Below are 12,916 nucleotides of genomic sequence, written 5' to 3' on the forward strand. Positions count from 1 at the left end.
TTATTGATGAAGTAAGACCTTTAATTATTCGTAATGATGAAGATTCAGATGAATCGGATAGCGAGTCAGATAGTGATGATACCTGTCCATAGATTAAGACGTAGATAGAAATATTAACACAAAAGGGTACCAACCACCACAAAAAAAACAAAAACCGCATGCATGAGAGAGCCGGAGGCACGCCGCACGACGCTCTTGAATGCAAGCACCAAAAAAATTAGATTAGCAAGTAAGGTAGATTAAGGACATGACTGGACGAATGACTGGGTATTAGACGACGGATAAAAGGATTCGATGCTTGCTCGCTCTCGACTGCACTTGGTGCAGAAAAGGGAAAGCAAGTATCGGCACACACAACCATCATTAGATCGCCGAACAATTGCTTTGACCGCTAGTGATAAAGCCAAATGGGCTAACCTACCACTTAAATGTAAATACACGGAAATCTCCCATTGCCTGACGGGGGATACCGCGAAATAGTCGAGACCTTGGCTCCAAAGAACAGGGGGCGGAGGAAAGCCGGGGCTGGTAATACCGCAGGAGGACAACCTACCTCGGTGGGTTTGGGAAGGTGTGTGTGGGAAGTAGGAATAAGTCTTTGTTTTATATAGATATATATTTTTATAGATATATATTTTTATAGATATATTTATAAAATATATAAAAATAAAAATATAATACAAAATTTTTAACACCCAGTATTAACATTGGCAAATTTTTTTATGCTTAAATAAAAATAGAGTTTAGTACACGCTGAAAAAGAATTTTTGTTTTTTCAGCATACATATTAACCACAATATTAATTTTTGAAGTTGCATGTGTAATATGAAAAATTTTTCAAAACCTTTAAATATCTCAAAAACGGCTATTTTTTAAAGAATGGTATCCCACTAAAAATCGATTCAGAATTTTACGTAGATTCTAAAAAAAATAACAAAAAGCCGAACTGTGACTCCGATATATTTGCTTCGCATTTGTTATATATTCTATAACAAAAAGCACAGTTTCTATTTAAAATAAGAAACTTAATGGCGACTTCCGGTACAACCGGAAGTGCTAGAAGAATGCAAATATTTAAAAAATTAAGAATGCTTTGCATAACCCATTATTCCAAGTTTGCAGAAACCAGTGACGACCAGAACTTTGAAAACTTTTAACCAACATGTTGCGTGAATGACCCTGTATATTTCATACTCAATGTTTATCATTTACATTATGATATTCAATTATTATTAAACCTTATTAAAAAGTTATTTTATTAAAAAAATCCGTAATGTCGTATTATCAAATTAAGAAAACCGTACATTTTTAATTTGAGAACCGCTGACTACCTGAGGCAAATCTGAACAGACACTTTTATTACTTATGCGACAGGCTAAAACGATCCTACTATACTATTCAATTCTATCTCGAAGCTGCTTTTTGACATGGGAATTTATTAATCTATGTAAGATGCTATGTTAGGCTGCCAATTTTTGGTGTGTAGGATGGAATGCTGGATTGTGTATAGTCGTGTTAGTATGAGTAGGTAGGATTCTGTTCTGTTTCTATTGTAAATTCAATATGATTATGGAGTGAATTAATATACGATAAGAATTGGTCAAGTTGCCTCTCAGTTCCTGTAAAGTTTTTATATAGGTGAAGATACGTGGACGATGTACTAGTATGCTTTAAGTATTGAGATAAGTGAAAAAATACTTTATAGAATATGGTATAATTTTACATGAACTTTAATAGAAAAATTAATGTGTGTATGAAATTTATGATTAATGTCACTGGCGCTATCATCCCCTAAGTTAATAATACATTTTTCATACATATCATTTATATTTTTCGGAAACTATTTTCCATTTATCATTAATTTATTATTGTTCGACTAAATGAATCAAATACGCAAATATACGATATTCCTATAAAATATGGTTATATTCATAGTGTTTTAACTACCATACTGTCCTGCTGTATACCTGAATTATTGGATTAAAAAATTTAACAATCAGTTTACAAGTGGGTTGTTTATAGTTTATCTTTATTGGAGATTATAAAAATAGGATATAATATATCCGAATAACATTTAAAATTTTTGATGAAATAATGGAAGAATAGAAAATAAATAAGAACAGTTTTGGTCCCATTTTCTTAAATGTTTTAGATATTTAAATAGTAATGTATTATCTTGATCTTTCGACGGCCTTCTTTTATATATGAATTAATCATTATGGCACAAACAAAATTGCAATAAATTTAGAATCATGAATAAAAAGAATAAATAGCATTATGTTTATTAACGTTGACTGCATTGTATCTAGATAAAATGTTATTCTCTACAATATTTATTAAACGGACAAAAAGCTGATTAAAGTTACTCATATTATTCGATAAAAATTATTACCTTAAAGTATGTGTAGTGTATTAGCAACAAATATGAAGCATTATTTAATTGTATTAGACAAAACGAGACATATCTGTGAAACCACATGCTATGAAGAAAAATACAAACCTCTCGTTACTGTCATAATGGGAACTAGGAACTACTACTAAAGACTTTGACCTAAAGAAAGTAAGAAAACGAAACGGTGAAAGTGCAGAAAATAAATCAAATTTATATATAAAAAAACCACGATATTTGGTATAATTTTAAAATAAATAAGATACCTGTCTCTTCCTTCGGGCATAGCACTAGGAACAACGAATGATTTGGACCTAAATGTTGTAGGTTTTGAACCCAAACCAAATTTTCCTTTGATAGATGAAGCCCTTACGCTTTGTCTTCTTAGTTTTTGCAACATATCCCTGTAAGAAAAGTATATTATAACAAATAATAATAAAAACTATTTTAATTACAAACCTTCTGAAATCTTTATATACCATAGTTTCCAACTCTTGCAATCTTCTCATTTCCATTTCTATAGTACCATGTGAAGCGCCTAAGGACCTTAAATCGTTAATAATTTTTGCTTGTTCGTTCATTTCCTTTTCGATAAGTTTCGACCTAATTTTGTTGTCTATATTTGGATCGAACATAAATGCAGGTAAAATGCTTTCCTGTGAAGCTCTTGTACCATCGCCAGGTTCATTGTCATCACTGTCATAGTCTAACGGAATTCCTGTTTCCTCAGCACCTGTCAGCATTGTCAAAGTATGACCCAATGCCGATAATTGCTTACCTACGTTTGTATCTAAATGAATGTCAACGCCTTCCATCTGCCATTGTACATTGAGAAACCATTTTGCATTTTCTACAAATATATTTATAGTTTTATTGAAAAAAGTTTAAAACACATATTTTTATATAAATATTTGACACAACTTGTGTTTCAAAAATACTGTTGCTTACGAGATCGTACGCTTCAAAACATCAAATTCCAACAATGTTAATCAAATCAACTCTCTCAAATTCAGGGAGTATCTCTTGAAGATAATTCTCTATTCCACTTTAATAATTTAATTGTAGTTCACTAACAATACCAAACGAGAACTTGTCAAACAATTTTGTGAAATGTGGAGGGAATTTACTAGGGATATTAATTTATTATAATTATTCACCAATTTTTGTCATGGATTATTAAATGGGGTTGTAAATACAATATTGTTCTTTTTTAGTATCCTTATTTATTTTTCAGAAACTTGGTGCTTATATCAATATAGATCACAACTCGGTGAAGTATATTCTATACACTTCCCTGGTGTTCAAATCTTTGATTTTAGTAAGTGTCTTTACTCTTTCTCTTTTTGAGTTTGTGTTTCTTAATTTTTTTCTTTGCTCTTCATCTTAATTCGGCGGTTTAATTGTTAAAACAGCTGTTGTAGAACCAAGTAAGAAAGTTTTACAAGGCACAAGGGAAAATAGTAGATGGCAGATGAAATTTTGGAGAGAATGACTGAAATACGAAAATTCAAGAATAACAAGATCCGATATCACGACTATAATAAAACGAAAAGTAAGGGATGCACAAGATGCGTAGGATTCAGAAAAATTTAAGGAAATAGAAATAGAAGTGCAAGCACAGTCTAAGCAAGGATCTAGGATCCGAGATTACTAAAGCAGAGGTTATTCGTGAAATAAGATCGATGAAAACAAATAAATTTCCTGTTCCAGAACAAATACACCAAAAAGTAAAAGAACTAGCTAGAATGACAAAACAGAATAACTCAAACACGCTGCTGACGAGAGAGGGAAACATTATTATAGAAATAGAACAAAATTTATACCGACAGGAGGAATACATAGAGAAATTAATTCAAGTGCAAGAACAGCCTAAGCAACGATCTAGGACCCGAGATTACTAAAGCAGAAGTTATTCATGCAATAAGATCGACGAAAACAAATAAATTTCTTATGCACTTCTTTTTTTGGAGACATTTAAAAAGAATCATCTACGATCATCCTGAGGCTAGAGCCCAAAATTTGGATAAATTAAAAAATCGATTAAGAGAAGTCTCCAACTCTGTTACAGCAGAAACTCTTTCATCTGTCCGCAGAAGTTTTTATGACATACTGTTCAGCCGTAGAAATGATTTCTTATTTTATTAGGAATTATTTTTTAGTTTCAATAAGAGTATATTTTTTGTTTCATCTTTTAAAAGAAATGTGCATTTATTTTTAATTCAACCTCAAAAAATTGTTCACATTATTAAAAACCGATACAAATGCACCGCTTAAAAAGGTCAGTGTATTTTTATCGAGTTTATGTTATAAGAAATGAACCGGGTATACGTAATGAAAACAAAAATCGACGGACGGAGATGTATATCCCATGCATGGTTTTCTCGTTTTAGATGTCGCGAGGGGATCGGAGAATTACAATTACCTCGTACGAGGCAATGTTGCCGATTTTAGCGCTTTATGTAGTGTGTAATATTTAATCCAAAACTTAACCTAATCAAATATACACAACAGGAATCATCTCCCGACACATCTTAAAATCGATGTTTATATACCAAAAAAAGGCAAATTTAAAATAATACAAAGACTACCGAACACCTAGTCTCACGTCATACACGCTAAAAACCCTCTTAAGAATTATACCAGCAAATATCAACAGCCAGTATAACCTCGCAACCCAATAAAAGCAATCCTATTAAGATTAGAACAAGCGAGAAAAACATTCATTAACATGAAAACATTTTCTACAAGATCAGACCTTGGTCTAGAGCTCAGGATTTGAATGATCAGATGTTACGTTTTCTCGGATTTGCTGTATGGCTGTGAAAGTTGGACAATGTACTCTGAAACAGAAAAAAGAATAGATGCCTTTGAAATGTGTATATACAGACGGATGATGAGAATTCCGTGGGTAGAAAAAGTTACCAACGGTGAGGTACTTCGGCGCATGAGTAAACAAAAAGAATCACTCAGTATAATCAAAGAGAGGAAAATACAATACTTGGGTCATGTGTTGACACATGACACGTGTCAAAAATATGAATTATTCCAAATCATATTGGAAGATAAAGTGCAGAGCAAAAGAGATCAGTTGGAAGACGCCAGAATTCGAGGCTAAAAGGAGACGACGCAATAAGAAGAATAAATATACGCACCAGAATACACTCCAAACTGGAACTAGATATTAGTGACGCGGAATTGGGCTTCTGTAACTGCGTGCGTACATTAGAAGCAATATTTGTTTTAATGTTGTTTTTAAAGATGCTTATACATTAATTAAGACTTTTACGTCTGCTTCATAGACTAAACCAAAGCTTTTTATAGGAATAAACGTGGTAAACTGATGGAAATTTTCAGAAACAAAAAACCTAGACTAGTGAGATATAAATATTAAACCTCTACTACAACCAGCTAGGCCAGTAAAAATTGAGCGTGAATTATTCAAAGAAGTCGGAATTATGGCAGAAGTCAGACAAGGATGTATATTGTAATTTAAAAAGGAAATTTCCAGTGGTTGGCTGTATACCTATTTTAAAAAAACTTAGTGAAAAAGCGTCTATAAAGTAATTGAAACTAGCCACATGATGAGATCAGATGACCCTTAAATTACATAATTACAGTAACGAACATTATAATTGTTACTAGGTCGATAATAAGGGATTACACTTTTTAGGGAAACGTACAATTTCTCAGCTCTAAAGCTCAGCTCCTGAGTAACTAACTCTACCATACCATTTTACAAAGGAAGTTTTTACTTCGCTGTAAGTTTTTTTGATGTATATTGTCACCTCTATTAGTTAACACTGTGAGGAAGTTGTACTGGAAGCTATTATTGAATCAGAGACAACAGGGATAAAAGTAAATGAGAAAAAAGGGATCTCTTTAGAGCAGTTGCTTTGAAAGTTAGAGTGACCATGATGATTTTTCCAGATTGACATCTGGGCGGATAGTTTTCTTTCTCATTTCTTTTAGTTGTTTTACTTAGCTGCTATTTCTTGATTATATTTTTTATTAAGATCTTTTATTCGAAGATTTTTTAATAGCATTTATTGGGGAGAGAAAGAAGCAAACGCTTAGTTTGTAATCAGGGCCAGATCATCAACGTATGCGAAAATTTACGTTGATTTGCTTTGAATTAGTTATTTATATCAATATCTTCCAGACTACGTTTTTAATTCTCTTAGGATCTATACCATATTGGTTTTTTCAAGCTTGTAACGGTTTGATCCAATATGTAAAAAAATATTATTTAAAGTGATTTTTAAACCGTAAAAACCACACCTACGTATTTCGTCCATAATTAAAATATTTAATTTGATGATTATCTTTAGGTGTAATGAATGCACTTACCATTTGGCTGTTTGGCAGCTATAGTTCGACTGCATACCTCATACGTTCCTTCGCTTACCACACACAGATTCATTATTGACGAATCTGTCATATCTGGTTTCCAGTCATCCAAAGAGTTTTCAAAATCATCGGCAAATCGGAGACAAAGGTTTGTAAACTTACCTTTGCTTACAAGCGAACCAGAATTACATGCTGAAATATAATTATAATGTAATCACATTGTTACTAAATTGAGTATCAAAACTTCAATAATAAATAAAAACATATAAACTCTTATTTTTACGAAGATTTTTTTAAGAATTCTATAATCAAGGTATTTTGTACATCTTTTGGAAAGCAAATAATGCGTCACAACAATATTGTAAATACCATCAAAAATTTTTTAACGTTTGAAAAAATGTTTGAAAACTGTTAGTATAACTTTTGTGGGAATTTTAAGTTTATTTTTTCGTGTTTGTCATTGTTGGAAAATCAACTATAAACTTATAACCTTATGTTGTAAAAGGCCATTCCTTGACATTCATATAGCTTCCGCTTCCTTTAAAAATCACTTCCGACTTCCGATTCCCCGCTGTAACGGTCTCATCACATAACTCAAAGAAGAAAGTTGTTCTCAGTAATTTCTCCCATACATAAAAAGTTTAGTTTAGTTCTTTCTTTCTCTCTCGCGCTCACCAGTTCGGTATAAGAGTATCTCAGTATTTAAGTTACCAAGTGTTTTGTGTATTAGTTTAATAAATTAGTAAAGATAACTGTATGTATAATTTTACCCCACAAGAGGCAAAATAAAGAATCAGCAACCTGCAACCATTAAAAACCTGTAAGCCAGTTCGACAGGTCATCTAAGGGTTTGACGTCCAACAAGAAATTCGACCAGAACACCCGCTTTTCCTTTAGTCAGTAGAATTAATTAATGGCAAAATAGAGGTTCTCGAGGCGCGTTTTTCTTCGATATGTTTATAGTAGAAATCCTCAATTCAGAATAGTAATTTCATAGTTTAAACGCCGAATATCCTCAAATTTAAATGTACACAGCGGCCCTCGAAAACTGCCTGTTTTCTCGATTGCAATTTGCGTTTCCTCATAAGAAATTACAGAATATATAAAGTAGTATATTTATTTGTGCTTCTCTATAGTAGACTTGACCAGAAGTTGTCGTACAGTGTAGCCAATTCTTGTTCACAAGTAGTAATTATGGTCATACAAAACCTGTATTCTTCCAGGCAGCGATTACCGTCATAAAAATACCAAAAAACACGATTTTTTCAATAGTAAAAATTAAGCACAAAATTGTAATGAAATAAATTTTATTTATATGTTCCGTTTCGTTGCATATTTAAATTTATAAAATAAAAATCGATATTTTAAAACATTATTTTTCAATCGTTTGGCAATGTTGGAATTAGTGAGGAAACTTCGTTTTACAATTCGGATCCAGACATGCCATAAAACTAGTTTTTATTATTTTTTCGCTGAAGAAATGGTTCATGTACATTGGCGTTTCTATGGGTAGTGCATGTGTTTTTGTGAGTATATTTTATCTGATAAGTTTGTAAACTTATTGTTGTCAATCTGTTTTATCAATACTGTATTGTAGTATTGATAAAACGTGTTACTGATAATAAGAGTGTTATAGTTTGTCGTTTTATAGTTAATTTTTAGTTATATTCTTATACAGAATTGTTGAAACTATTGTATATATAGTATATATACAGATTATTGAATTACAATGGACGAAAAACCGAGTTGTTCCAAGAGAAGACAGCAAAAGAGACGGAAAATGTTAACGTCCAAAGAGAAGGTAATGATACGAAACGTTTATGAAGGAATTGTCGGCAGAAAAATGGCATTAAACGTTAGCCAAGCGATCGACATTTGTAGCAGTTTAACAAAAGTATCCGTTAGCTGTATTTATCGTGTACTTAAAAATACATCGGAAAATAAAAAGCAAGAAAAAGGTAAAACTAGAGGTAGGAAAAGCATTGTTTTGAATGACGAGACAAGGAATATTATACGTCGAAAAATTCATTTATTTTATTTTCGGAGTGAAATTCCAACACTGAAAAAAATTTCTCAAGAGCTCGAAAACGATGACTCTTTACCCAAGATATCTCGTAGGGTCTTAATCAGGACCATGCGCGAAATGAACTTTCGATATGTAAAACGCAACAGAAAAAGTATGCTATTAGAAAAAAATTAAATTATTCTGTGGAGAAGAAAAGATTTAGAAGAAATACGAAAAATTCGCAGCACTTAACGCAAAATATATTATTTGGATAAAACCTGGATTAACGAAGGTCATACAGTTGGAAAAGTTTGGCAAGATTTAAATGTAAAAAGTAAACGTGAAGCATTTATAGAAGGCTGATCTACAGGATTAAAAGCTCCATCAGGAAAGGGACGGCGTTTAATCATCACCCATATAGGAAGTGATACAGGGTTCCTTGATGATGGTTTGCTTCAATTTGAGTCGAAAAAAACAGGTGATTATCATGAAGAAATGACTTCCGAAGTATTTGAGCGCTGGTTTAAGAGAATCTTACCAAAATTGGAATCTGGGTCTGTGGTTGTTATGGACAATGCGCCATATCATAGCCGCAGACTAGAACAATTACCGGCGACGGCATGGCGGAAAGGGAGAATTCAAGAATGGCTTACAGAAAAGGGGATTGCATACGAAGAATCAATGCTCAAAATTCAACTACTTGACATTGCACGGTTAAGGAAAAGTGAATATCTTAAATATGTTGTGGATGAAACTGCAAAGGATTATGGTGTCAAAGTTCTGGGTCTATCACCTTATCATTGCGAACTTAATCCCATTGAGCTTATCTGGGCGCAAGTGAAAGGAGAAGTAGCACGCAATAACACAATGTTCAAATTAAACGAAGTTAAGGAACTTTTAATTCAAGCAATCCTCCATGTAACTCCAGAGAAATGGGCTAAATGTATAGGCCACATAATTAAAGAAGAATATCGTATGTGGGAACTTGACACTCATGTCGAAGTTTTACTAGAGCAAATTATAATTACACCAGGTGAAGATAATGACAGCGATAGCAGCACTGCATCTTCAGATTTACAAAAACAAAAAAAAAAAACGAGAAGAACATAGTAAGTGTGTATAGTGTTTGTGTTTAAATAGAATAGTACAATGTTTTGTTACATCCAAAATTATTTTTATTTTGTTTTTATAGAATTTTATTTTGTTTTATAGGATTTTATTTTGTTTTTTTTTTATACTGTTTAAGTGTTTTGTTTATTTTATTTAATGGGGCAATATGGCTCTTGGCGAACACCCATTTAAAAAAAAGTAATGCGCCACAAGACATACCTCTCGGGTGGTGTGGAAACTGTCTTAAAATTTGTTTTAAAAACATTTCATTGTGTAACTCTTTAAGGACGGGTCACGTCAAAAGACGTTTCAGCGTAACTTCCGCGACAGCCGGGTGGCATCAGTAAGCTTTCTGCAAAATTACTTGTTTTTTATAGTTTTTTGTTTGTGGTATTCTGTATTTTTAGGAGACTGTATGTAATAAGCCACAAAATATGTATTTATAGGTTTAATGTACTGATGTTTCGATCGCTATATAAAGACATCGTTTTCAAATATACAAGTGATAGTAATATTTATTTTTCTATGGCTTTTTGCTTGCCGTTCTGTATATTTAGAAATAATGTTGGGAATAAGTAACAATATATTTAATTGAAATGTTTAATTTACTTACGTTTCGATCTCTATATAAAGAAATCGTTTTAAAATATACAAATAATAGCAATATTTATTTTTCTGTGGCTTTTTGCTTGTGGCATTCCGTATTTTTAGGGAGAATGTTGGAAATAAGCCAAAATACATCTATTTACATGTTTATTTTACTGACGTTTCGATCTCTATTCCAGAGACCGTTTTTAAAGTTAAAAAAAAAAGAAAATAATATAAGAATATATAAATATATAATAATAAACAAATAAAATAAATATAACTATAATTTATATCTTTGAAAACGGTCTGTGGATATAGAGATGGAAACTTCAGTAAAAACCTGCAGATAAATAAATTGTGGTCTATTTTGAACAATAATATTTAAACAATATAATATAATTAACGTTGAAATAAAAGTGAGTGTACGCCACTGGATTTTCATACGTCTTTCCCCACTTCTACGCCTTCAAACTATGAATCACTCTCCCATATAGTGAATTTAGAGTTTAAATTACTATAAGTTCAATTGTAAAAGGACGAGATTAAAAGTCTTTTTGAGCGACCTAGGGATGGTGCAAAAAAGACATATAAATCGCTTCAAAGTTCAAAAAACTGAGTTGATCACACTAAAATGGAAATATTAAAACAGCTGAATTGGGTGGCACGAATTGATGCCAAAATGACGGAGCATAGTTTAAGATGATTCGGGCATGTTCACCGTCGAGACGTTAGTTATAATAAATATTTTAATTGTAATAATTAACTTCTTTAAGGAAATTTAATAATCGGCTTCCATTATTAAATTTCCTTAAAGAAGTAATAATGGAAGCCCATTCCGTATATGAATAAAGACAAAGAGAATGATAATGATTCGAATAGGAGCATATTTTTGGAACAGTTACTGGAAGAAATTAAGATTTATACATACTAGTTTTAGAGGTGACTGCAACATGTAAGAACAAGCTGCAGCTTTTATTGAATATATTCTGGAAACTAAATACAATAATAAAATTGGAAATACTTTATATTAATTTAAACGATCTATGCGTCCAAAAATACTCAACCCCAGCAGACAAAAAACGCAAAAAAATTAACCACAATCTACAGCCAAAGAAAACTAAGAGGTCCTTTACCTTTCGTGTCTAAAAATATGTCTGATTGAATTAGCAAACTGTTTAGAGAACTCTGATGCCAAATCGAAGAAATAATACGAAACGAAGAAGAATATATAAAAAAGTCTAAGATCGTCTAAAAATTCAAGAGATCCATTGTCGACTCCAGAAATCAATGACATTCCTTGCAGATATATACATATACGTATACATATATATATATATATATATATATATATATATATATATATATATATATATATATTCTGAAAAACAGCTGCAGAACAGTAAAACATAAAATTATCCTTGGATGTTTGGAGAGCTTATAGAGATTTAAGAGGTCCCATTCAACTTCAATCGTATCTAAGCATCGCAGCACTACGGAATACAAAACCTCACCATAGATGGACCTAAATTTCCAATTCTGATTGGGATCAATCGACAGAACGCGACAAATAAACGATAGTATGCAATAAACAATCCAATAATATCTACTGCATACGCACACGAAACGTCGGGAAGAGATCATTAGAGGTCATGGACTATAATACCGAAAATCAATTTATTATTACATAACACTGGCCATGAAAACCTATAATCCATAAATATTTTTGTTAATTAAACATAGTAATAGAAAGTAATTAGTAACTAATATTTAAACTCATATTTACCTGATATACTAGTATTCTCCAAAGTAATAACGACCGCTCCTCTATTATCGTCATAAACGTTTCGTTGACTCCAGTTAGCTAATGGTAGAGGATTAAGTGGAAGACAGATTCCCATGTCCTCAACAGTAAGTTGTAAAAACAAGGTACCCACATATGGCCCACTAAGTTGACTAGTTAATTGCCCCAGTTGAAATTTTTCATAGACTTGTTGAGTTGCATTTAGAACTTCTTTATTCAAATTAGCTCTTTTTTCGTTCCAATAATCGTAGGCGTTTTTGTAGTTTAGCCATACCAAAATAGCTTTGTCTACTGCTACGGGTTGTACGTAAATAAGCGGTCGTTTCAGCGTAATAAGAACAACTTCTTTGTCTTCACCCTCAATTAGTTCATCCTGAAAACAAAAACAAATTATGATTCAAAATATTTTTAAATAAACAGTGGTTACTAACTTGAAAAGCATTTCTAAGAGCGATTCTTGTGTTAAAGAAAGCTACTGGTTGATATTCTATATCTGCTTCCTCAAAGACAGCATTCCGTATCAGTTGGCCTAAAGAAAGGTTTAAATCAACTTGAGCTTTTCCAAAAAGTCTAGTACTTGAATTTTTCTTTGTCGAGCCAGATAAATTTTGAACTCTGTTGGAAAGTTCTAAAACAACAGCACCTGAAACAATAACGTAAGTTTACTAACGAATCA

General features: G+C 32.0%; 1 protein-coding gene across 7 annotated transcripts in view; it reads right to left on the reverse strand.

Annotated features, from left to right (window-relative positions):
* tweek (transmembrane protein KIAA1109 homolog tweek) overlaps window positions 1-12,916 on the reverse strand; it is a 204,308-nt gene that overhangs the window by 62,448 nt on the left and 128,944 nt on the right. For 6 of the 7 annotated variants that reach the window (XM_072522926.1, XM_072522925.1, XM_072522922.1 and 3 more), the window contains 6 exons: window positions 12,672-12,883; window positions 12,223-12,613; window positions 6,737-6,928; window positions 2,849-3,239; window positions 2,656-2,793; window positions 2,501-2,551 (listed from right to left, as the gene is read on the reverse strand). In XM_072522926.1, the coding sequence (XP_072379027.1) occupies window positions 2,501-2,551; window positions 2,656-2,793; window positions 2,849-3,239; window positions 6,737-6,928; window positions 12,223-12,613; window positions 12,672-12,883 (1,375 nt within the window). The remainder of the gene's footprint in view (window positions 1-2,500; window positions 2,552-2,655; window positions 2,794-2,848; window positions 3,240-6,736; window positions 6,929-12,222; window positions 12,614-12,671; window positions 12,884-12,916) is intronic. The other variant, XM_072522923.1, reaches the window with a different exon arrangement.

Source organism: Diabrotica undecimpunctata, chromosome 2 (genome assembly GCF_040954645.1).
Source record: "Diabrotica undecimpunctata isolate CICGRU chromosome 2, icDiaUnde3, whole genome shotgun sequence".
NCBI lineage: Eukaryota > Metazoa > Arthropoda > Insecta > Coleoptera > Chrysomelidae > Diabrotica > Diabrotica undecimpunctata.